Genomic DNA, 26423 nt, shown 5'->3' on the forward strand with positions numbered 1-26423 from the left:
AGTCCTTTGTAGATTTCGAGAGGGTCAGATTGCAATTGCCTTCGATGTGGAGAAGATGTTCCATCGCTTTCATGTTAGTCCAGAAGATTGGGACTTTTTGAGATTCCTGTGGTGGGAAAATGGGAACATCGAAAAGGAACCCAAGGAATATTGCATGCGAATGCATATTTTTGGCACAGCATCCTCTCCAGGCTGTGCCAATTACGGCATGAAATATATTGCCCACAAATTTGAAAAGGACTATCCACTAGGTGCAAGCTTTATTCACCAAAATTTCTATGTTGACAACAGATTGGTCAGTGTCAGTTCAGTTGAGCAGGCTAACAAACTTGTCAAGGAAGCGCAAGAAATCCTAGCTAAAGGAAAACTGCGATTGCACAAGTTTGTGTCAAATAGCAGAGAGGTCTTGAGTTCAATCTCAGAGAGTGAGCGTGCCTGTCAAGTTAAGGACGTAGTCTTGAACTACAATGAACTTCCAGTGCAGAGTGTTCTTGGAGTAAAATGGGACATAGAAACTTATGCGTTCATGTTTAACGTTGACCTTTCTTAAAGACTTGCCACTCGTCGAGGAATTCATAGCGAGTGTGTATGACCCATTAGGGTTTCTTGCGCCCTATATCTTAAATGGGAAAAAGGTGCTCCAAGAGATGTGCAAACAAGAAGTAGGATGGGATGACCCTCTTCCTATAGATTTGAAGCCAAAGTGGGATGCATGGCTGCATGACTAGGAAAACCTTCAAGGGATTTAAATACCCAGATGCCTCATTCCTGAGAACATTGGCAGTATACAGAGATTAGAGCTGCATCATTTTTCAGATGCCAGCAGTGAGGGCTATGGACAATGTTCATACATCAGAGCTGTCGCTGAGGAACAAGTGCATTGTGCAATGGTAGTAGGCAAGGCCAGGGTAGCCCCTACTAAGGTGTTTAGAATACCACGCCTTGACTTGACTGCAGCTACAGTCTCTGTTGCAGTAAGTCTTGTTCTCAAAAAGGAGCTGAGTTTGAAGATAGATCAGGAGTTTTTCTGGACCGATTTGCAGGTAGTTCTAGGCTATATTAAGAACGAAGCCCGGCGCTTTCACGTTTTTGTAGCCAATCGTGTACAAAAGATAAGAAATTCTACAGATCCAAAACAATGGTTCTATGTGGAAACCAGCCAGAATCCTGCAGACTGTGCATCACGGGGACTCAAGGTGGCAGATATGATAAAATCAAGTTGGCTGAAGGGCCCTACTTTCTTGTGGGAGAGAGAGATTGTTGCAGATGAAAGATCTCCAGATCTTCTTGTGGGCGACCCTGAGGTAAAGATCTTAAGAACAGACACCTGCTTAAGAGGTAGTTTTCTAGAAAGACTGTCAAGATTTTCAGATTGGAATACAGCTCTCAATTCTATTGCTAGGATTAAAAGACTGAGTAAAAAAATAAGGCAGTGTTTATAAGTACAGAAGAGAGAGAAAAGGCAGCTTTGGGGCTCATCAAGGCAGCACAAAGGGAAGCCTTTTAAGAAGAATTAAAATTGCTTGGTCAAAACCCAGCTGAGTTACCGAAGAGTAATAGGCTATACCAACTTGATCCTATCATACAAAATGGCATACTTAGGGTTGGAGGACGGCTAAGAAAATCTGAAGCAGCATTCAATTGGAAACATCCAATCATTCTTCCTAAGGAAGGCGTTGTCACACAATTGATACTTGATCATTGTCACAAGAAAACTCAACATCAAGGTCAAGGTCAAACACTCAATGAGCTTCGAGCCAGTGGCTATTGGATAATTAGTGGAAGCAAAGTAGTCGCCAGGTACATCCACAACTGTACTACATGCAGGAAGCTACGCAGACCAGCTGAGGAGCAACGCATGGCTGACCTTCCAGCTGACAGAGTAGAACCATCACCACCATTCTTATACTCTGGAATTGATTGTTTCGGCCCCTTCTATACAAAGCAAGGTCGCAAAGAATTCAAAAGGTATGGTCTGTTGTTCACATGCTTGAGCTCCAGAGCTGTACATATAGAGATGTTAGAGGATCTCACTACTGATGCATTCCTGAATGCTTTAAGATGTTTCATAGCAATCAGAGGAACTGTGAGACAGATCAGATCCGACCAGGGTACGAATTTTGTAGGGGCAAAGAATGAGATGGAGAAAGGTTTGAAAGATTTAAACCAGGAGAAGATCTCTAACTATCTTGCAAGTAAAGAGTGTGAATTCCTTATGAATGTTCCTGAAGCAAGCCACAGAGGAGGCGTGTGGGAACGCCAAATAAGGACCATTAGGAGTGTAATGAATGCTACTTTAGCACAAGTCAAAGGAAGACTAGACGACACTTCATTAAGGACATTTGTCTATGAAGCCATGCTCATACTGAGCAGTCGTCCCCTTACCACCAACACATTAAATGATCCAAAGAGTGTTGAGCCTTTGACGCCAAATCATCTGCTCACAATGAAAACCTCAGAGCCTGTTCCTCCTCCTGGCAAATTTGTTCGTGAAGATCTGTATGCTTTAAAGAGGTGGCGAAGAGTGCAGTACTTGTCAGAACAATTCTGGAGCAGATGGCGCAAAGAATACCTAGTCAACATAAGTCTCAGACAGCAGTGGCATAAGCCTAGAAGAAATGTTCAAGTTGGTGATGTAGTAATCGTCAAAGAGGACAATGTACCCAGAAATGAATGGAGGTTGGCTGGGGCAGTTGAAACTATCGCAAGTGATGATGGTTTAGTGCGAACAGTTAAACTCCAAATGGGTCAAAGTAATTTAGGAAAGAAAGGCGCTTAAGTCAAACATCTTTCCTTGAGCGTCCAGTTTAAAAACTGGTAGTAATAGTTGAGAACAATTCTTAAACAAGGAACAAGTAAAAGTAAGTGTCTTAACATCTAAAGTCAGAGTTGAAAAAGGGAGGTTTTTGTAATTTTGGTGGCAGTGTAGCTGTCAACGTAAAGTGTTTTTATTTTTCTTTAAATGTTCTGTTGTTTTGTGGAAAGATATTTTGTTTATAAATCATTTCATATGTTATTAATGCTGTTGGAAAATTATTGTATTTAAAATTGGATAAAGGTGACACCTACAGGGGATACAGAGGTAGTTTAGTTTACTGTCACTTGATCTTGTTAACCGTGTGATTATCAGGTAAAACGGGAAGTTAATATGAGCAGCTACCACAAGCAGTTAACACGAGCAGCAATATGCTTTTGTAAAGAAGAAAGGAACTTCGTATGGTTTTATATAAAAGAAGAACAAACTGAAAACATCTTAATGACTGCTGGACTTTGATTAGAAGATTCACAAGGTATGCTGTTTATTGTTTGTGTGTTTGTGTTCCACCAGCTAATTTGTGAAGTTTAAAACTGTGTATATTAATGCTGGTTTGATAAGAAACAAATTAAGTTAAACTGCTGTAAAGAAAGGCAAAACATTGACGTTTTGTATGTGATTGTTTTTATTTGTTTCAGTTTTTTCACGGTGTCATCATGTAAATGTCAAGATATTGTGTCCAATGGGTGTCACACTGTTTCAGCGTTGTCAAATTAACATGAAGATGTCATGATGATGACGATGATAACCATGAAGACATTAAAGTTTGAGACATCAGTTGAAGCGTGATTCTTTTAATCAGAAGAAAGAGCTGGCCCACTACGTTGTAGGTCTGCCCGTTGGTCAGCCCGCGTTTTGGGTATAGGTGTCTGCTATGCGTGATCCCCAATAGGCGCTCCCATATGCATATTCCGCCACGGTTCAGTCCCCCCTTTTGGGTGGACCCGTGTCTTCCCTATTCGCTAACCACCTTCTTATGCGCACTCCCCTTTCTTAGGGCTAGTCCATAAGTAATTGCCATCTTGTCTTCCCCATTGGGTGCGGATGGTCTCAGCAGCGTCCTCCCTATCGGGATTGCCGCTTCCCAACGTACTGTCGTATTTCCTAGAATTATCTAGATGCTAGTGACTCCCAAAAAATATAGCCAATCCGTAAAACTTCCTTTGAAGTGGGATAAGTTAGGGCCAGGGCCACGTTGGAGGACCGCGTCTCCCATGAGGTGGGTGTGTCACGCTTGCTTGACTATCCTCTCATCGGAGGCGTTGGTAAGGTGCAGTCATTTTGGCATTTTCCATAGTTCTCCCATTCGTGGATTTCTAAGTTCAAATCCACTAATAGCATTGGAGTTCCCCACCCAAAGGGGAACGCTCAAGTTACAGAAGGAACCCTTCGTTCCCCAAAGAGGGGAACGGAAATGCTATTTTCCATCGCCATAATGACTGTCCCTTAGCTGTTAGCAAGTCTCTTCAGCTCCACGTGTGCTAATATGCTGGGATAAGTGGCAATAAAGCACACCTGCGCAAGCTTATGCTGCCAATTCATTGGCGTTCATTGGCCCATTAAATACTGTTTCAGACAAGCGGCTTCTGAACCAAATCCTCCCATTCGTAGGGTTACTTCTGTAACCTGAGCGTTATGTGCTGCATCACTTTACTGCTGTTCATAACTGGGACCTCATGGGATGTAGACATTTAAAAATATCTCCAAAGGTAATAGATCTTCTGAGTACTTCTTGTTTACTCTTTTATGAGTGCTGTGAATTTTTGGTATGCTTATTTTGTCGTTTTTGTGCATTTTAGCTGTAAATCAAACAGCCGGTTTTATTGTCCCACATCAAACAGTTGAAGTGGCAAATCCTTTGTGTAATTTCAAGTACTTATTTATCACCACTGAATATTTTATTATATAGCATGCATTAAATAGAGCTATTAAATTATTTTAGGTTGAAAAAAGGCTGAATAAACCTTGTAAACCCTGAAAAACTACTTAAAGAAGTTCTGATACTTTAGAAATTCAATTAAATTAAATTCATATTTATTTATATAGCGCTTTTACAATGTACACTAGATTGTGTCAAAGCAGCTTAACATAGGTCTAGTAAAGTCCAGGTTTCAGAGATGAAGTTCAGTTTAGTTCAGTTCAGTGTAGTTTAACTATCACTGCTGAAAGTTCAAACACTGAAGGGCAAATCCATCGATGCGCAGCTCCACAAGTCCTGATCTGAGCAAGCCAGTGGCAAAGGTGCCGAGGAAAAAAACTTCATTAAATGAAACCAGGCTCAGTTGGGCACAACCATATGGAGACAGATTAGACTCAATAATAATTCACGCAAAAGACACGATTTACACACGCGTAGCCAAATTCACGTGCATAAAATCAAATTCACGTGCGTAAAATATTTATTTATGTTCACAAAAAATTTTCACGTGCACAAAATAAAAATACATTTTCATAAAATACGTTTCACAAATGCAAAACACGATTTGCAAATTTATAAGAGTGTACAAAAAGTTTTGAATGTTTAAAACTTGCGAGTTCATCCTGAATGAGAATGTGCTAATCCTCTTTCACGTACGACTCCCCCTGGATAAGTGTGTGGGTATTATTGAGACTTTCCTGCCAGAGTCAGGGCAAGTCGTACCTTTCAGCCAATCAGATGAGAGCTGTAGTCAATGAAACCAACTCTGTGATTCATTTGCGCAGACAATAGGTGCGTTCGACATGAAGCTCAGCTGCAGCCGGTGATCAACGAGATTAGCCGAGCGCAGGCGGGGGCGGAGTTGAAAACGGAGCCGTCAAGACGGACAGCTGGACACTTCGGGACTCAAAGTTGCTGCAGTCATGATGACCGATAACATGGCGTCATCATATTTTTTTGTTATTTTTATTTATAACAACAAAACATTTACAAATAAAACAGAATACAGTTTCTACAAACTGTAGTTCCTTTTTAAACAATAAGAGAGAATTATGAATAAAATATATAACAAATGCATGAGAGAAATAAGAGGAAATGAGAGGTTAATATAAACATAAAAACGAACAGGTCTATTTAATACAAAGCAATAAGCATAAATTCTAGGAGTTAAACATCAACCTTTAGGCTAATACTTTTTGTTTGAATATGCTAAAAATGGGTTTACATATGTACATTTATAGATATAAAAATTTCCCATGTAAAAAGCAAAACAAGGTGTTTTGATTAGGTCTTAATAAATGACATTATTTTGGATAATAAATGAATTTTCAAAAAAGCATTTTAATCCAAAAAGATTGTGTTGAAAAGAACAAAAGGTAAAATAAGTGAGCGATAGAAGTTTCCCAGAAAGAGCAGGTAGCCTTTAAACTGCTAGACAGGAAATACAATATATATTTATATTATAATAATAAAACCATTTTATAATTATTTAATAAAATAGTTCTTTACTTTAATTTGTTTAGAGAGCTTTAAGGTGGCAGGATCAATGATGATGATTATTTTATTTTAAGTCTGTAAGACTTATTTAGGTTATTCACTAAAATATACACTAAAATATATCATTTAAATCGTTCATGGAGATGGATGCAGTAAATAGTCTGTACAAAAAAGTTAGAAATAAACCTTTGCAAACAAGTCAGCCTTTATAACCTGATTATTTAACAAAAGATGACTACTGCAGTAAATATTGTAGTCTTTTAATAAGCAAGATGTGTACAGGATAGAGAGGGTGTGAAAAGTGAATTGTTTGTTTTGAAACTTTTGAATCGGAATTTGTCCAATTATAAACCCGAAATACACGTGTTTGTTGTCATGTGGTGAACTCGGCCAATCGTGTGATATCGGTGTTGTCATCAATGCTCCTGCAGTCGCTCTTCAGAAGCTGCGCGGTCTGAGTTTGCCGTCTGATCTCGGAGCGCTGTCGCGGTACTTTGATGCCACATGTGACAGTCACGTGGCGTCGGCGCAGCATCAATCCGGACAAGATTTCTAACCAGAATGCACCGCTTTAAGACAGATTTCGATCGATCTGCGCAGCGCTGCATGAAGTCGAACGCACCTTGTTTCTCTCCAGCATGGCGAACGGAGAAAACAGCAGTCGCAGTTGCACTTTTTTTCATTTATTTAATTATTTGTCCATAGTCTCACTCTTTTTTTCCATTATTTTGGCTCAGCTCCGCTCTTATTTATTTTCTCGCAGCCTCATGAGAAGAATGTAGCCTGCAGAATGAGGAATTATCATTCTGGTGACCTGAGCATAGCAATACCACTGTGGTCTAGCGGTCAGCACATCAAGCCGCCGACCCGTGTTTAATCCTCACCTGAGTTAAGCTTTTTTTTTTTTTTTTATTGTTAAGACATATAAAACTGTAAGGTTGTTGAACATTTGAAGTTCTAAAGCAGCTTTTTTTTTTTTAAAAAAAAGACTTGATAGTGTAATTAGAAACTGACTTGGAAATGATCTTATTTTAATATAGTCAGTCGTGAACTAAGGTGGACCGGTCGAAGGCTTGAAGCTCCAGGGCTGAAAAGGAGTCCCACTCCGGCCCTAATTATATCCAATGATTGTAAACAAGCTGCTGTTGTGCTTTAGTAATATAATATGTAGAATATAAATAAAACATTAATACTTTTCGGAGTATTTTTAACACAAATCGAGCCTCTTGGATCATTTCAAACATGTTTGATGCCACTCAGGATTTCAATCTGCCCTCCAACTTACAGCCGCATCACCGAAGAGAAGAGCTGAGGAGAATCGCGTCAGTTTTAATAAATTAGGTTTTAAGTTTTTTAAGTCTATAGAGACTTTGCAGAATAAAAATGATGTGACATTCCAAACGCATACAGTACGTAAGCAAAACTGAAACTAACAGTCGCAGAACACACTACACTACCAAAATAAAACATTGCATCTAATGTTGAAAGAAGGTCAACCAGTTTAACATATCATACCGCATTCACAATAGCCTTATTAATTTAATTAGTCTATAATTAAGCAAATCAGCAAATCAGAATGTTCAACTGGACATCACTATAGTTCTTTGTTCAGAGTCGCTGTGTCAGTCAATCAATTCCAGTCAAATAAAGATTACAGCTCAGACTACATGGGTTTTAACCAGATTTATGCCAGATTTTCACCTTCTGGGAAAAGGAGATAAATAAGTTTACTACAGCTCGTGATAAGCAAATAAACACAGTTTATGGTGTCATATTTTCATTGTAAATTTTTTTGTTTCTAGTTTAATAAACAAAAATATACTCATAAGCATCATTTAAACTGATTATTTATATAATTATTACAGAATGATAGGGTATATTTTGCTTATTATATTACTAAAGCACAACAGCAGCTTGTTTACATTCATTGGATATAATCAGGGCCGGAGTGGGACTCCTTTTCAGCCCTGGAGTTTCAAGCCCTCGACCGGCCCACCTCAGTTCACGACTGACTATATTAAAATAAGATCATTTCCTAGTCAGTTTCTAATTACACTATCAAGTCTTTTTAAAGAAAACAGCTGCTTTAGAACTTCAAATGTTCAACAACCTTACAGTTTTATATGTCTTAACAATAAAAATGAAAAAAAAAAAGCTTAACTCAGGTGAGGCTACATTCTGCTCATGCGGCTGCGAGAAAATAAATAAGAGCGGAGCTGCGGCAAAATAATGGATAAAAAGAGTGAGGCTATGGACAAATAATTAAATAAATGAAAAAAAGTGCAACTACGACTGCTGTTTTCTCCGTTCACCATGCTGGAGAGAAACAGTCTGCGCAAATGAAGTGCAGAGTTGGTTTCATTAACTACAGCTCTCATCTGATTGGCTGAAAGGTACGACTTGCCCTGACTCTGGCAGGAAAGTCTCAATAATACACACGTATCCAGGGGGAGTCGTACGTGAAAGAGGATTAGCACATTCTCATTCAAGATGAACTCGCAAGTTTTAAACATTTAAAACTTTTGTACACTCTTATAAATTTGCAAATCGTGTTTTGCATTTGTGAAACGTATTTTATGAAAATGTATTTTTGTTGTGGGCACGTGAAAATCTTTTGTGAATATAAATAAATATTTTACGCACGTGAATTTGATTTTATGCACGTGAATTTGGCTACACATGAGTACATATTGTCTTTTGCGTGAATTTCTTTTGAGACTAATCTAATTCCATACAACCATTATTCTTCTGGCCAAACTTCCTGTGTGGAGTTGCAGTCTAAAGCCTCCGTTCCCCTGACATGAAAAAGCGACAGACTGGAAGTCATTCATTTCCAATAGAGAGCAGTCCGGGAGCTGTGTGGAGTTCTGATGATCTCCGTATGCGGAAAATTCAGATCCGAATTGTGCTGCGGATCTGTTGAAATATTTGAACTCCTGCGACTAGACCGTATAAGTAAGATAAGTAATATAAGTAAGAATAAGTAAAATAAGTAAGAAAGTAATAAAAATATATATTTTTAATGTTGTCTTCACATTCTAACCAATATTTTAGCGGTCTATGAGTTTCTAGTATTCATCCATTTATGAAACCATGTAAACGCACAAAGAATTTAAGGCTCGTTTCCACTGACTGGTACAGTACGGTACGGTTCGGGTCGGTACAGGTCACCTTTATCAGGCTTGTGTTTCCACCACAAATGGTACTCTTTTGGTGGGCATGGTGTATGACAAAGTTTAAGTTGACGTCATGCTCGTTCGAATAAATGTCTACAGTAAAGCTGTACAGGTCGTTTACATATCATATGAGAAGCACTTCTCACAAAACAAATGCTTTACACACATAAATACTTCAGTATAAATGTTTATTACTAAGTTTTCTATGAACATGATTTGATTATAACTGCCGATCAACAACAGTGAAAAATAGCCTACTGTAAAGTCTGTAATCATATAAAATAAATATACAAATGCAACATATATGAACACATACAGACCCTTACAGTCTCCGATATATTATTTATTACAGGAAAAACTACACACATCATACAATTAGTACTTATTTGAGTTCAAAAACACACGTAATATAGCCCACAGTCAGCGCAAACCTTTCATCTGTGTCTTTAATCTTCCCCAGCACATGTAAGCTCTGTTAGAGAGTAATTCTGTCATTCCCAGTTCATAATAGTCTAAAAGGCAAAGATAAACATAACAGTTTGTTCATGATTTAGGTCGCTAAAACAATTTTGCTCCTGTGTTTTGTCAGGCTTCTCTTTTTTTTCCGCGCTTCACTCTCGCGCTTGTCATTTTCTTTCTGAATGGATCAGATGACGAAGACACTTTAATAATCACACACACGTTATTATCATCAGCTCAAGAAATTCATTATATCAAATATAACGTTAGCGATCGCGAGGTCCCATAAGAAAGCAAAACCATTCGCACTTTTAGACGGGCTCGTAAAACAACAACAGGACACGGCAGATTTTTCTTCTTGGTTTTGTGTCTGTTCATCAAGACGACGACGAGGTTTGTTTGAACCCTGGTCATCCATGACTCATTATTATATGCATATAGTATTTCCATGTAATGTTTTGGCTTTGTATTTAAAAAACATGGCAGCTCCTTTGTTTTCATTCTGTCTAGTTCCATGAGCTTGTGGCGTAATTCTACCCAATCAGCATTCAGCTGCAAGTGTAGCTGCACCTTTTGGTACCTTTTCTCCTGTTTGGTACCCGAAAAAGTGGTACGGCACGGTTTGGTTTGGTATGCTTTTTGTCAGTGGAAACGACCACACTCAGTGGAACGCACCACTCAGTGGAAACTTGCCAAAAGACTTTTGCTTTTGCACTCCTTAATTTCGGACACTGTGAGAATCAGCTTCTCTCCCATGGTGCACGACAACACTGAAAATACTGTGCGACTGCCACAAGGAGGCATATTCCGACAGTCGTGTCCAAATGTCGTGTACAGTGGAAAAGCAGCTTAAGTGCTGAAGGCTGAAATAGCTTGGCGTCCATCGTGGAGAACTACAGGTGTGAGTAGGTCACCGGTGGGTGGTCAGGCTGGCCAACAAGATCAATGCGGGGACTCATTTTACAGTGGTCTTTCAGAAATCAATCTCATGCACTTCATTCCTCCATGACACCACAGCATTAGCTCAGGGTAAGGGCTGGTCCAGGATTATGGATACCTTGGCATCATTTCTCCACAGGTCTTGGATTGCATCAATGGCACTGCATAGTCACTAAGGGCCTCGGGATGAGTATTCCCAGGTGGAAATAGGGAATGAAGAAAATAATTAGCATAGCTGCTGTTCATAATGTATTTAAATGATCTGAAAAAATGCAGTGCTATAAATAAAAATAGCAGTTATAGAAACAAATATAGAAACAAACATGTAAAGCACAAGAGTGGTTCTAACAAAATGGTGCATCAAGACAGTAGGAGTGTGTCCTACAGGTGGTTGTCAAGCCAGCTCACCTTTGTGGAGCACATTCATGCAACGTACCCTGATGTAATACATTGGGTGTATGCTTTACTAAAAATATAGGTCTTTAATCTAGGTTTAAACTGAGTGAGTGTGTTTGAGCCTCGGACAATATCAGGAAGGCTATTCCAAAGTTTTAGAGCCACAAATGAGAAGGCTCAACCTCCTTTACTCAACTTTGCTATTCTAGGTACTATACGCCCTGAGTTTTGAGATCCTTAGGAGCGGGTTAGATTATAGCCAGACAGAGTTCGGTTAGATAAACAGAAACTGAGATATTCAAAGCTTTATAGTTAGCAATATTTTATAATCAATAAGGAGCTTAACAGGCACCCAGTGTAAGGTGGATAAAATTGGGGTGATATGATCATATTTTTGCTGACAGCTGCATTTTGAACTAGCTAAAGTTTATTAAGAGGATGCTGGGCAACCAGCGATGAGAAATTTCCAAATATGAGGAGGAAGAATTGTGTTTGTGAAGATAAAAGATTAGTGCTATGTGAAATTTTGCATTCTGATAAAAATCATGTAGAAACAACTAATTTTTGCCATTTCATCCTAGCGGAGCTCAGCCCTCTATGTTAGTGTGTGTACCAAGAGCGCATTGCTTAAGTGGTACTTTCTATTATATCTGCACCAATATTTACACTCAAAAAAAACCTTTTGTTACTTAGAGTTTTAGGTAAGTTGATCAATCTAAATTAAAGTAAAACATTTATTTCAAACCAAAAAGAAGATTATTTTACTTTTACCTCACATTGTGCCTTCTCTATAGGATATTGGGCAAACTCATGTTTCTTAATACTAACATGTAGGATTGCAAAATAACAGAATCAGTTAGAAATCAACTAGCTCTCAGACATGAAGTAATTGAAGACATGCCCTGTTGATTTTAAAAGCAGATAGCCATGGTTCGGTTTCAATCTACTCTACTGACAGTTTCAGTCTACAAGAGCGTCTTTGTTAAGCTGCTTTGACATAACCTGTTGTAATAACTATGCATTAGTAACTAAATCACTAAACACTGTGAATCATTTATTAAGCATTAGCAAATAGTTAATTCATTATCTTTTAAGCATTACCTCTACATTAAGGCCACATTTACACTGCACTGTTCAAGTGACTCGATTCCGATTTTTTTTCTCCCATGTAGCACAGATGTGATATGGCCCATGTACATGTAAGCAGAAACAAATCACATGGATTCTGATTTACTCAAATCAGATTCAGGCCTTGTTTGAATGTGGAAATTTATCCGATATGAATCGGATCTGTGTTCTCATGTCTGCAATGTAAGCAGGTAGATTGGATTTTCACCTGTCAATGCGAGTCACGCGTCAATAAAAACCATAGCGAATGACGTTAAATCTGACAATTTCTTTTCAGAACAGATTTCAGCAGAGTCCCAAACCTTAAATCTCATACATGAGGACTTAAACAGCTTTTATATTGTCATATAGCATAGGTATTTAAGCATGTTAACGAGAGCGAGAGAGCACAATGTCTGCCACGTAACAAATATAAACATTTAAAACTTGTGCATACATCACATGCATAAATCACGCCATGGACATTACATTAGGATGCCTACAGGTTTAAAAAAGCCTATATATCAAAAGAAGATGGCAAAATGAGAACCTTTCTGTCATAAACAATAGTAATAGCTTGTCAAAAGCTGCGAACAGATTACATACAGGAATAGAGTAAATGTCGCCTAATAGACATTAGTAAGCATTTTATAAATACAGTAATTGTTATTTATAAGAGATTTACAAGCATTAACAGGCCTCACTTTAAATTGGGTAGCACGTAGCAAAGTGCTCACTGAGTAAAGGCAGAGCTAAACAAATGTGTTTTAAGTCTTGATTTAAATGTGCCTAATGTTGTAGCACATCTGATCAAGCTGACCACAGCAGTGGGGGGCATTATAGCTGAAGGCGGATTCACCCTGCTTTGACTGAACTTCTGGAAATTCTAATTTACTTGATCTTTATGATCTGAGTGATCAGTTTATATTTAGTGAGTACATCTGTAATGTATTAATGTAGTGATTTATAGACAAGTAACAATACTTTAAATCTATTCTGAATGTAACTGGGAGCCATTGTAAAGACCTAAGGACAGCTGTGATGTGCTCTGATTTTTTATTTATGGTCAGAACCATGGCAGCAGCATTCCGGATAAGCTGCAACTGTCTGATTGTCTTTTTGGGAAGGCCAGTAAGAAGTCCGTTTTTGTAATCTGCTGGTGATGAAAGCATGAACAAGTCCTCAATGTCTTTGATGATAGTATACAGATTTAGTCACTGCTTTGACATGACTACTGAAACTTTGTTCTGACTTCAGCTTATTTTTTGTTGTTTGGCCCTTAGAGCCAAAGTACGCATTCACCGTGAGAACCTCATCTCTATTCCCAAATGCAATAATTCAGTTTTCTTTTTGTTTAACTGAAGGAAATTTTTACACATTCTACTGTTAATTTCATCAATGCATTAGAAAATGGTGTTAGTGGAGCTGTGTTCATAAGTCAATAAGGCTTGTTCTGCAAACATATGATAAAGATACTTTTATCTAAGTGTGCACGCGTCACACATGATTGATCACGCATGGATCTGGAATGAATGCATGAGTAATTAGTGAGGGATTAACATATTTTCCACTTTAAAATAATGGGGCTAGATCACCGGTAGTTCCTGCGGATTGACAAAAGAACTTGGGTGAAAAGTACTTTGAATTGAAAAGGGCAATGTCTAGTTAAACCACTGAGTGTCAATCTTACATACTGCACCTTTAATGCTGACTTGTACAGTGATAACAATTCAGGATATCCACCCTCTTAAGTGTTTTCAGAAGATGGCTCCAGTGTCCAAGTACTGTGCAATGAATGCTACAGACCTAGTGCCTGCTTACACTCCAGTGAGAGCTGTCTAAGAGCCCGCATCTATCTAAGATCCCAGCGCCTGCTCCAGAGAGGGCAGACCCTAAACACGGCAGTGTTGACTTCAGCCCTTAGGTGTTTTCCAGAGATGGCTTCGGTCCCCAAGTGCTTTTAAATGAAGGCTTGAGTCCCAGAGCCCACTCATGCTCCAGAGAGCCTTTCACTCCAGAGAGAGTTGTTGTAGCACAGTGCAGTGTCAACTTTAGCTTCTGATTGTATTCAGAAGATGGCTCCAGTCTCCAATTCTCAATTGTCTCCACAAGTCTGTTTACCCCAGCTTTCCTATATTGTCCTCTCTTACCTCATGTCTTTGCCAGTTCATTGTTACAATTTGTGCTTCTGTTTGTGAGTCTGATCCCCTTGCTTTGTGTCATCTTTGTTTTGTTCTTTGTTTTTGAGCTGCTTTGTCATCCAGTTTATCATTTTCTAGTATCTCTGTTTAATAAATTATACTCTTTCTTGTTTTAATTGAGTAGTTTTTAAGTTTTTAATTTCTATCTAATGGTTTGGTTTATTTTATCATGTGGTTTAGTCATTTTAGTCTATTTAATTAGTCTATTAGTCCGGGGTTGCCGCAGCGGAATGAACTGCCAACCTATCCAGCATATGTTTTTACGCAGTGGATGCCTTTCCAGCTGCAACCCATACCTGGGAAAAATACAGTTTTAGCCTACCCAGTTTACCTCTACTGCATGTCTTTGGCCTGTGGGGGAAACCGGAGCACCTGGATTTCCACGCGAACGCAGGGAGAGCATGCAAACTCTACACAGAAACGCCAACTGACCCAGTCGAGGCTCAAACCAGCAACCATCTTGCTCTGAATCAACAGCACTACCTACTGCGCCACTGTGTCGCCTTAATTGTATTTCCCTTTGCTTTTATTTTTCCTCTGTTTTAGCATTTGCTTTTTTAGTTTAGTTATTACAGTTTATTGCTTTTTTTCATTAGTTTTTTAGTTCTTTTTGCTTGGCTTTGTGTTTGTATGTGTGTGTTGTCTTTTAATGGTGCCCAGTCCTGTCCAGCCCTGCCCTTTGTGAGTCCCTGGCTGTTGGCATCCTCAGCCAGGCTACTACTGGAGAGAGACTACAACCCTTTAGTAACTCTGCCACATCCAAGGCTTTCACCACCTCCTGCCTAGCCCAGTCAGGCTCTTACTCTTCTGTCTGGGCCAACTGGGACTCTCCAGCACTACCTCGTTCATCACCTGTTGAACTTTAATTTTAAACTAATCTTACCCTTGTTTCACCTTCACTGTCATCAAAAAACACTCATTCAGCATTTGTGTCCTCCATCTTGTACCATGATACCCTCTACCCTGTTTTCTGTGTTCCATGTTTCGTTTATCTAAAGACTTCTTCAGATGAAGTACAAAATACAATTTTTGTACAAAATGAACATAAAGCTTTTCAGTGGTGTAAAGTACTTAAGTAAAAGGACTTCATTACTTTACTTAAGTATGTTTTTGGCTACTTTGTACTTGTACTGAGTATTAAAAATATAAGCAACTTTCTTACTCTCTACTTGACTACATTTTTGATTGATTATATGTACTCTTTACTCTACTACATTTGAACGGATGCTTATTGTTATTCGTTAAATTGTGTTTTTGCGTGACACATCGGCATCTTTATCTACCACGGCTTATTTGTTGGCCGGACGAGGCGATATCGCCATCTACAGTATGCTGAAGGTACTGTATGCTATTTATGAGCTCAATCACGTAAACATGAAGTTTGCCCAGTACCGTCGCTCCCTATACGAAGAGTATGCATGTTGTGTAGGGCCCAACATGTTGTTAAATAAATAAAAAAATTAAATTTTATGACGGACGCAAAAAACAAACATGTGACATAATTTTTTCTGTGTACACGCATAGCAGCGTGCGTGTGTGTGTGTGCGCGGCACGGTCCACTTATCTTTGTGGCTGCTAGCAGCATATTATTATTATTGATGCAAGTTGCAGCTCTTTGCCCGGGAAAAAACAACAACAGTCTGGAGCCAAGAAGAGGAAACGAGTAGATGAGTCACGTGCATCACTTTCAGGTAACTTCCATGAATCTGGAAAACATATTTTTAGTTGTAAATTAAGTAAATTAGTAAATTAGAAAAAAAGTAAATTAGTGAGGCTAAGGTTTAAACTTCTCCACAACTGCACCAATCTGCCTTTTGTGTTGTTGTTCACGTTCAGTTTCTTGCTTTGCTGCTGTACATTGTGCTTTAAACTGACAGGACATGTTCCATGACTTTTCGAGTTTCCCCTTTACCCCATGTTGCTGATAATTACACAAACTCAATTATTTTATTAACTTGTGCAATAGTTTACAATTCTGTTTGCACACCAGCTACTGTACATACACATGCACTGCACAATTATTTCACTGTATGTAATATTTATTATTATATAGTTGTATTTTATAATTATATATTATATAATTCTCTGCAGTTATCATTTTATTGTTTTCTCTATTTCTATATATTTCTTATTGCTGCTGCTGTTATTGCTTGTATTGACAGTAAAGTCTCTTTAGTCTTTACATCAGTGGATTAATGTGTATTTAATAGGCCAGTTTTTCATTTTTGTACATTACTATATGAAATAACTAAACTGAGTCATTCTGTGATTTCTGAAAGATCAATAATATAAAATAAGTCAAATTACTGAAAGTCACAGGCCAGAAATCATTTTATTGCATGAATTCATTAATGATATTTTTTTTTCTGAATGTTAAAGTTTTTTGTTTAAAAATACACATTAATTTATAAAAACCACAATTGTCTTTGATTTATACTAAGAGCAAGTGTCAATTTTTGTCACCATAGATTATAGTGCAAGTTAAATCTACATTTTGGTTGTAGTTTAGACACATTATGAAGTGTGCTTGACTATCCCATTGTTTTAATGGTATGACTGTCATGAGTTTTTTCCTTTAAATGACGTTTACGTTTTACTTTTTTATTATTGTTATTATTGTTTGTGTCTTTTTTGAATTTTTGAGTTTGACTGAGACTTTTTTTTATCTATTTTGTTCTACCATATAGAAACATTGAGGTGTTCAATTTAATTTCTATATTAGGAAATAAAACCTTTCTTGGTGTTCTTTGAGCCTACATTCAGTATGAGTAAAATACTCAAGTTCTTTTAAAATCAGATGCTTTAAAACTTTTACTCAAGTCTTATTGGAATTGGTGACTTGTAACTTGTAATGGAGTCATTTTTACAGTAAGGTATCTGTACTTTTACTCAAGTATGGTTTTCAGGTACTCTTTACACCTTTGAAGCTTTTCATAAACATAACCAGCTCTGCACTCCAAATGCATTGTTTTCAATGAACTATCTGGCTTGCACCTGTTTCCTATGTGTTCTCCTCTGAATTGTGACAAATTTTGGTTAAGGTGAAATACAATTAATCAAGTAATGCTTGTAGTGATTATGTAATTTTGTTAGCAACAACTGATAGAATGCTGAAATGAAATGTGAATTTGAAAAACAGAAGGAAGAATTTACTGCTTGAGTTTTCTAGTTTTCCAAAAACTTTGTAACACTACGTAGACTTATAGGAGCCCTATAAAGGAAATCTTGGGTATACCTAGGCATAGTCAAAACAAGAGGTTAGTTCATGGAAGTGGCCAAACCTCATGCTCACATGAGCCTCAAACAAAATTATTTCCCTGTTCTCATGTACATTTCCCTAGTCTAAACCCCAGTGCAAAACAGGCAAATCAGAACACAAAACAGACTGTTGAGCTACTATTGGGTCACACCCTCGCAATATTTGCATGTACTTTAGGTCACAAAACACAAACCAAACACAAACTGTTATGTGGACATGGGACCATTAATATACTTGCCGCAGGCTGCATTTTGTAGATTTTTCTCTTTAACAGTGAAAGCTAGAATCTGGTAAACGGACTGCGAAGCGTCCCTATCTGGAGAAGAGGGAACTTGTTCTTTCCCCATGGAGGGCCGGGCTCTTCATCTAACGGCCTTTAAAAAAAAAAAAAAAAAAAAAAAAAAAACAATGGCATGAAATCCTCAAAGAAAGAGTATTTTTTCCCTTCCCTAGATGTGACAGCCCGAACACTGCCAGTCTGGGACGCTATGCCTTCCAGCTCGCAGAATCAGTGCACTTCATCAGTGGCTCAGAGTGTGGGAGGATGGTCTCCCTTCTTTCACACTCCCAGCCCCTGCTTCGGATCCTGGATGCAAGGTGAGAGTGAACCTCTCGCCTCCTGCTAGTCCGAGGGAACCCCACCACTCCATGGTTGAGCTCTCCCACTTCGTGCTGCCCCACCAATGGTTCGTCAGCGTTCGTGCCGATGGTGCCACTTGCGAGGACTCTGCCACTCTGGTTTGCACTGGCCAGCCTGTCGCAATGGCTCATTTTTATGATCAGACTCGGCTATGTGATTCAATTCACGATACCCTGCATTTCTACAGGCCTGTGTGCCTCTAGAACAAGTGTCCAGGCATTTTGATGAATGCTTCCAGTTGTGCTGGGGGGCCGTGTGTTGCGAGCATGCAGCTGTGGTACATATGGTATTAACCTGGTGACATTGGCATTTAAATTGCCTGGAGCTATTGGCAGTGTATCTTGCGCTATAAATTTCTTTAGAGTACATCAGCAGAGCTCATTAATATCACAATCATTCCAAATATGGTCATTAAAGAGCTTCTGGTTCTATGGCTGTTTAAGGGTAAAAATTTTGAATATTGACAAATATTACCATTTCTAGGTCATTTTTGAACTTGATATCAGAAAACAATTTAACTTATTGAATCAATGCCCTGTATGGCATCTTTAATTAAAATGGCAATTTTTATTAAAGATGAATTTTGCCCAAAAATGCAGTTGTACAAGAAGGGAATTAAATATATTTTCCACTTACCAGGTCATCACGTTTTTGAGCAAATATTACTAAACTTCTACAGTTGTCACTTGCATAATAGTGTGAAACACAATGTAAATGTAATTCAACATATTATGAAACAGACTTTGATAATCTTCATGACTTTGATAAACTGGCAACACTGATAAAAACAATGGGCAAGGCACTTCCTTGTGCTGTGACTAGACTATAAGATTGTGATTTCAAAGTCAAGGTGTCTTCATTAATATATTTTAATATATATTTTTCACCACATAACAATTCATTATTTGTTATTTAATTGTTTTTGGAACATTTCTATTGTTTCCGAAACAGTGTTTTTCTAATCAGCCAGTGTATCAGCTATGAGCACAATAGAATGAGCACATTACTCCATGTTTATAAATGCTGAATCAATCTCAAACTGTTTATTCTGCAGTATCTTAAAAACAGTCATTCATAGCTAATTGTGGGTTCAAACTAAGATTTTTTTTCAGTTCTCTTTGGTGAGATTTTTCTTGTCAGATTTTAATTCTTAGTGGGCAAGAACTTAAAAAATAAAGGCTGTATTGTATATGATGATCAGTAATTTGAAAGCTGTCAAATATATGATAGTTCATTCCCCTTTTAAATTGTTTAATTGATAAAATTTGTATAAGCTATATGTAATATTATCTTCTATCAGTATATATAGTCATTCTACATAAATGTTCTCTTTCAAAATGGCAAAATGTCTAAAATCCATTTTTCCAATCCCATCCCTTTTTCCAACATTTAAACTTATTAATGGAACAGTATTCAATTATCTTTGACTTTTGAATACAAGCTATATATATATATATATATATTTATATATATATATATATATATATATATATATATATATATATATATATATATATATATATATATATATATATATATAAATTCCTTCATTTTCTTGTCAGCTTAGTCCCTTTATTAAACCCGGGGTCGCCACAGCGGAATGTATCGCCAACTTATCCACCAAGTTTTTACACAGCGGATGTCCTTCCAGGCGCAACCCATCTCTGGGAAACATCCACACACACATTCACACACACAATCATACACTACGGACAATTTAGCCTACCCAATTCACCTGTATCGCATGTCTTTGGACTGTGGAGGAAACTGGAGCACCCGGAGGAAACCCACACGATCGCAGGGAGAACATGCAAACTCCACACAGAAACGCCAACTGAGCGGAGGCTCAAACCAGCGACCTTCTTGCTGTGAGGCAACAGCACTACCTACTGCGCCACTGCTTCGCCCAAGATAATGTGTTAGTGGTAATGTAAAGCACTATAAATATATATACATTATCACCCGCCAAATCCGTGTAGATTTCGGTAGTGGCGGGTAAGACAGACACTCCCACTAGCCACTTTGGCTGGTTGAAAATAATTTTCCCAGATAAAAATTCTTAAAAGTAGGGTTCGACAATAAGGATGGTCCAATATGCATGCACATGCGATCGAGACGCAACACGACTGACAAAAATAACTACGTTCGCAACTTCACGCGAGCAAAGCAGGTGAATACCAAATGAGAGGATAATCACTCGCGCTACATTCACATTTAGTCATTTAGCAGACGGCTTTATCCAAAGCGACTTACAAATGAGGACAAGGAAGCAATTTACACAACTAAAAGAGCAACAATGAATAACTTCAGTAGGCGAGTTCAGGTAAAGTCTAAGAAGGAAAGCATTAGTATTTTTTTTTTTTTTTTTTTTTTTGAGTACAGTTAGTGGTATAGCCAGAGAGGCAATTGCAGATTAGGAAGTGAAATGGGAGTAAATGGGAGTATGGAAGTAAATGGGAGAATAACTCACCATTTATGTGTAGTTAACTGGTGATCTGGGACCTTTAGCCAGGACACATGACTGTGCTTATGTTTTGTTAAATAAAAAGTATAGTATTCAGCTATATTTTGCATGTTTTCACACATTTAAAATTTGTGGCTAAGAAATAATTAACTGTTTATTTATGGTGTGGTCAGAGATAAATTGGGTAAATCCTTCCATTTTGGTCTCTGAAAATTATGAAAACTAATTGTAATATATGAAACCCTGACCCATTTGCTCATGATTATTGAGCAAGCTCATACACGACACACAAAAAGTGAAATGAATGAGGAGGCATGTAGAGAACTCTAAATCACATAATTTTAGCATGTCAAAGTCATATTTATGTGTATAAAATATATTTTCTCAACAATAAAATTGTGGCTAGTGAAAATGGCGAGTGACTAGTAATGTTCGAAAACTACTAGCCACAGTGGCTGGTGGTCAAAAAAGTTAAAGTTAAGCCCTGTATATATATATATATATATATATATATATATATATATATATATATATATATATATATATATATATATATATATAAATTCTCAAATTTGTAAACCTTCACATAAATTTCACCCACTGGAATGGTTTTTTCACAAGAACTGAATATTACACAACTCTGGTCTGTGGGTGGGAAATAAAGGGCAATAAAAGGAGCTCACCAACTCTGAAAGTGATTAATTACTTTGTCAACACTTAACTGTAAACAAACAACTATGCTGGCGCAGATTGTTCTTCTGCTTTGTTTGTCAGGTAAGTTTGAAAACTAATTTTGACAATAAAGGAACATCAAATTTGGATGTTTCCAGCATGTGTTGTATCAAACATTTTGTTTTTTATGTTTAGTCATTACTTACAGCTACAATAGCTACAATTATTGTGTAGGTAAACTTTAATAATTGTTTTTTGCTTCTATGTTGTTATAAACAGTCATGGCAACAGCAGATGATGATTGTCCTTTAGTGGTAAGTAGAGCAATATATCCTTATGCTCTCTATCTTTTTTATCCATCTTCTATTAACTATATGTATGTGCATTTATTTACAGCCAAACTGCAGTCGATACCACCTGCCCTACTGCACCAAGGAACATATGCCTGTGTGTGGTACAGATGGAATTACATATGCAAATGAGTGCGACCTGTGTGCAAAAATGTTGTAAGTAGACCTACATGTAATTCAAGTTTGTAATGTTCTGTTCATCTACTTGTTTTATTATTCTCTTTAAACTGATCATCTTGTTGCAGTGAGGAAAAGCGCAACATCATATTAATCTCCAAAAGAGGTGAATGCTGAGCCAGATCCACTCAGCTTATTTGGGATGACGTGAAGGCTGGAACCATGTGTTGCTTTTACAGGGTTTTCATCTCAAAAGGAAGAATGTGTTTCTTTTTTAAAACATTCTAATCTTTAAATAAACCCTTAATATACATGTCAGTGTTTTGATATCTTTTATATCTTTTATTTATATATCCATATTTTATTATGACTTTGGAGATCCTTATGGGGTTTTATCTGTTGGGAAGTTTACAAAATACAATAATCTGAATCGAATAATAAGGAAATGGTCAAGATAAAGCCCTGAGTGTAGTTAACATAAAGATGTGTGGAACAGTCTCACTTTTTTACAAAGTTGTGGCAAAATAAGTTTTTTAAGAATCCTAAAAAAAGAAAGGTGTCAACTTCAATCACGGGACAGAAGCTTACTTGTTTGTTGAAAATAAAGCCGTACAAATCAATATTAAAAACAAACAAAATTCAATTTCCCTCTTTGGAATAATGGAAAAGTGAAAAGTTTTTTTTTTTTTTTGACTAAACAAAAGTAATACTTTAACTGAAAATAAAAACCAAACAAAATAAAAACAGTCTTCATCTATTTGGGGTTAAATGTAAACTACAGTGCATACAAATCAATGTAGACGAAGACAGCTGAATCTCTGCCTGATAGGCTCCTTTAATAAAATATATTACAACTTTGGTTTGTATTTTCATTTTGTGCATTCGGACCTAAGTATTGGGGATAAAAAAACTCCAGCTAGCTTTTTACTTATAGTGTCAGGATCACCAGCGATCTAACCTGTATAGATTGCCGGAAAACATTCACCACACCTGGACTACAATTCTGTCATCCACACACACACACACACACACACACACACACACACACACACACACACATACACACACACCTCTTCCTTTTCTCATTTGATTACCCAGGTGAAAAATATATATATATATATACAAGTAAATGCAACTAAAATACACTCAAATACCCGCAAATACATTTTTAGTACATTGTTATTTATTTTGTGTTAGATAAAAGTTTGATGGTTTTACACTATAAATATACTAATTAAAAGTATGTTTATACTTCAGTAGGACTTTAGTACACTTGACAAATGTATACCAAATACCAGTAATACTTAAATAAAGTTTTAGTGTACTACAATAAAGTACACTACAGAAAAAACATCCAAAAGACTTTTATTAGTGTGTTTTTCAAAAGTGTGCTTTAAATGCTTTAAACATTAGTTGATTTTTAGTACACTGTTTACATACTAATCCTAAGTTTAAAATAAGTTATTATATAAAAAAATCTATTAGTAATGTATAGTAGTAAAAGCACACTAATTTTGTACTTAATGTACTAAAATGTACAAAATACTATCTTTTAGTACATTAAGTAGAAAATTAGTGTGCGAAAATAGAGCACTTTTAGTACATTACTGAAAAGTGTACTAAGTATACTTAAATAAGTGTATTTTAGTGCACTTTTTTTTACCTGGGTGGGATAATGTGTGTACAAAGAAAACAGCATCTGTGCTTCATCAAAACACTTTAATATTTTTGTGCAATAAACCACAAGTCCAAAAATACCTTATGGGAGGGAACAAAAACTTAGCAAAAACTGAGAACACAAAAATATAAATAAGATGCAACATTACAGCACATACATAAAATATAAAGACATTTTGGGAAAATGTACTTCTACTTAAAATTACTTAAAAACTTAAAATTACCACACTCAAAATCAATTTAAGTGTTAATGATAATAATGCATTCATATTAAGTGTACTTAAGTACAACTTTTGGAAAAATGTACTTCTACTACAATACATTACAAATAGATTTTTAATAAAGTGAATTTAATATAAACTTAAAATTACCACACTCAAAATCTATTTAAGTGTTAGTGATAATATTGCACTCACATTAAGTGTACTTAAGTACAACTTTTCTACCCATTCTCACACCGAAGGCGTCTAAAACTGAAGTATGGTCCCTTTCGCGTCAGTATGAGGACGCCGAAGGTGCCCCCTGGCGTCACTATACCGACGCAAAAGGAATTCCATTGCTTTTAATGGGTTGCCTGAGGCGTCAGTTGGAGACGCTGAAAGGCTCGTATAGTTACCAGTAGATGTCAACGCAATATTTTGAACCTGGTTTACGCCTATTATCGCAGTTTTTTTTTTTTTAAATATGTGGTTTTTCTTTTGTTCATGAAAAGCGTCTGTAAAAAGGGTCGAGATGACTGTAAGGACTCGATCAACGTGACTTTTGTTACGGTGAGTTTAACATAGCTCAGCTATTGGTCGAAATGCAATACTGGTGAGTCCTCTGATGAGTTCAACTCTTTCCCAAATGAGGCCAGACATGATACGTGATAGGTTAACACTAAATTATTTATTTATTTTTTATTTTTATTGGAGATTAGTTGGTGTTGATAAATATGTTATCATTTACTTTATATTTAATGAGTGAAATTATATTCGATTGCCCAGTTTATGGTAATTATGTCTAATAAAACTGATCGATTCATTTATATTTGTATTATGTTTTTACTTTAAAAAAATATTACATTTAAAGTACTAAGTTTAAAAAATATTTTTTGCTGATATTTTAGTTTTATATTATTCATTGACGTTGGGTTCATTGTCTGTCGCGATCTATTTTTTTACAGTCTATGTTCTCTATCCTAAGATTCATTGCGATCCCAAGGTCCACTGCGGTAAGTAAAAAGTAAACAAATAAAAACGATTTGTGGATTCAGATTAGGGTTTGTTTAGAACCTTTATAAAAGAAGGGTAGCTATCTCCTGATGCAGTAAAAGACTCCAGACTTGTAAAATAAAGCATGTACCGTAAAAGCGACGTTATCTAAACTACATCCAAGTTCATTTATTAAAACATATATTTTCCTCACATATAGTCCTCCATAGCTCAGAACAATATAGTTATACATTTGAAAATGAGGAACAGTGTTACCAGATCTGTTGCTTTCCACAACAGTAATCGTCCAAAATCCATATAAATGATACAATATGCAATAAATATTACCTCTAATAATACAATTGTATTCATAACTGCATCAATATTAAAGCAAATCAAGTGTTTCTCAGAAGTTTAAAGGCTAGCATTACATTTTAACTACAATTATTTTCCATTATATATATATATATATATATATATATATATATATATATATATATATATATATATATAATTTAATATAATATAATTAATATAATTTTTTTTTTTTTTTTGAAATATTTCCAAAATGATGTTTAACAGATTGTGGAAACTTTCACAGTGATATTTTTTTTTTCTCTGGAGAAAGTCTTATTTGTTTTACTTTGGCTAAAATAAAAGCAGTTCTTGATTATTTAAACACCATGTTAAGGTCAAAATTATTAGCCCCTTTAAGCTATATATTTGTTTTCGATAGTCTACAGAACAAACCATCATTATACAATAACTTGCCTAATTACACTATTCTGTCTAATTAACCTAGTTAAGCCTTTAAATGTCACTTTAAGCTGTATAGAAGTGTCTTGAAAAATATCTAGTCTAATATTTTTTTTACTGTCATCATGGCAAAGATTAAATAAATCAGTTATTAGAAATGAGTTATTAAAACTATTATGTTTAGAAATGTGTTGAAGGGACTCCGGTTTGGCAATGTGAGAAGACGACGCCTATCAACAGAGCTCCCGAGCATTTCTGATAATATAACTTTAAATAGTGCCATTTAAATAATCTAAAACATTTTTTTAAGTGTTAAAACAGTGCTTAATACGAAGAATAAATGAGGAAGAATATGATGTATAAGAATAGATGAGCAAGAATAAATCAGCCGCAAATGCCCCGCCAACGACGAGAACCAGCGTAGCTAGCAAATTAGCCACGATGGCTACCGCTGCCAAATCCGAAGAAACCCAAGAAGACGATAACGGCGTAACAATGAACCAACTTGTAGAAGAACTAACAAAGCAACAAACCTCGATAAAAGAAGACATCTCAGCTCTGATTCAAGAATCAATAGTGTCTCTTCAGACATCGGTCAATGCTTTGACGGAAACGATGGCGAGTTTCCAGTCTCGCCTATGCGCCACAGTGACACTCGCGAGCGAAAACTTTTCAGCGCTGGCTGCGGCCGAAAAAACTATTAAAGCCCTGAAAGAGCAAAACACGACACTATTGGATCGAGTAGATGACTTGGAAAACCGGTCACGGAGAGCAAATCCCAGAATCT

The 26423-nt window shown here is 36.7% G+C and overlaps 1 protein-coding gene across 1 annotated transcript; it reads left to right on the plus strand.

Annotated features, from left to right (window-relative positions):
• The first annotated feature begins 21567 nt into the window (after window positions 1-21567).
• Window positions 21568-22324, plus strand: spink2.5 (serine peptidase inhibitor, Kazal type 2, tandem duplicate 5). Its single transcript, NM_001386622.1, has 4 exons — window positions 21568-21645; window positions 21823-21857; window positions 21940-22049; window positions 22139-22324. The coding sequence occupies exons 1-4, from the start codon at window positions 21609-21611 to the stop codon at window positions 22185-22187; spliced, it is 231 nt and encodes a 76-aa protein (NP_001373551.1). The 5' UTR covers window positions 21568-21608; the 3' UTR covers window positions 22188-22324.
• The last annotated feature ends 4099 nt before the right edge of the window (window positions 22325-26423 follow it).

The sequence above is a fragment of the Danio rerio genome, chromosome 14, assembly GCF_049306965.1.
Source record: "Danio rerio strain Tuebingen ecotype United States chromosome 14, GRCz12tu, whole genome shotgun sequence".
Lineage (NCBI taxonomy): Eukaryota > Metazoa > Chordata > Actinopteri > Cypriniformes > Danionidae > Danio > Danio rerio.

Excerpts from the sequence above, each read along its gene's own strand:
- spink2.5 (NM_001386622.1), top strand. The coding sequence starts at position 21,609 with ATGCTGGCGCAGATTGTTCTTCTGCTTTGTTTGTCAG. Across the intron at positions 21,646-21,822 it reads TCTTCTGCTTTGTTTGTCAG|TCATGGCAACAGCAGATGAT; the intron begins GTAAGTTTGAAA and ends TGTTATAAACAG. Across the intron at positions 21,858-21,939 it reads ATGATGATTGTCCTTTAGTG|CCAAACTGCAGTCGATACCA; the intron begins GTAAGTAGAGCA and ends ATTTATTTACAG.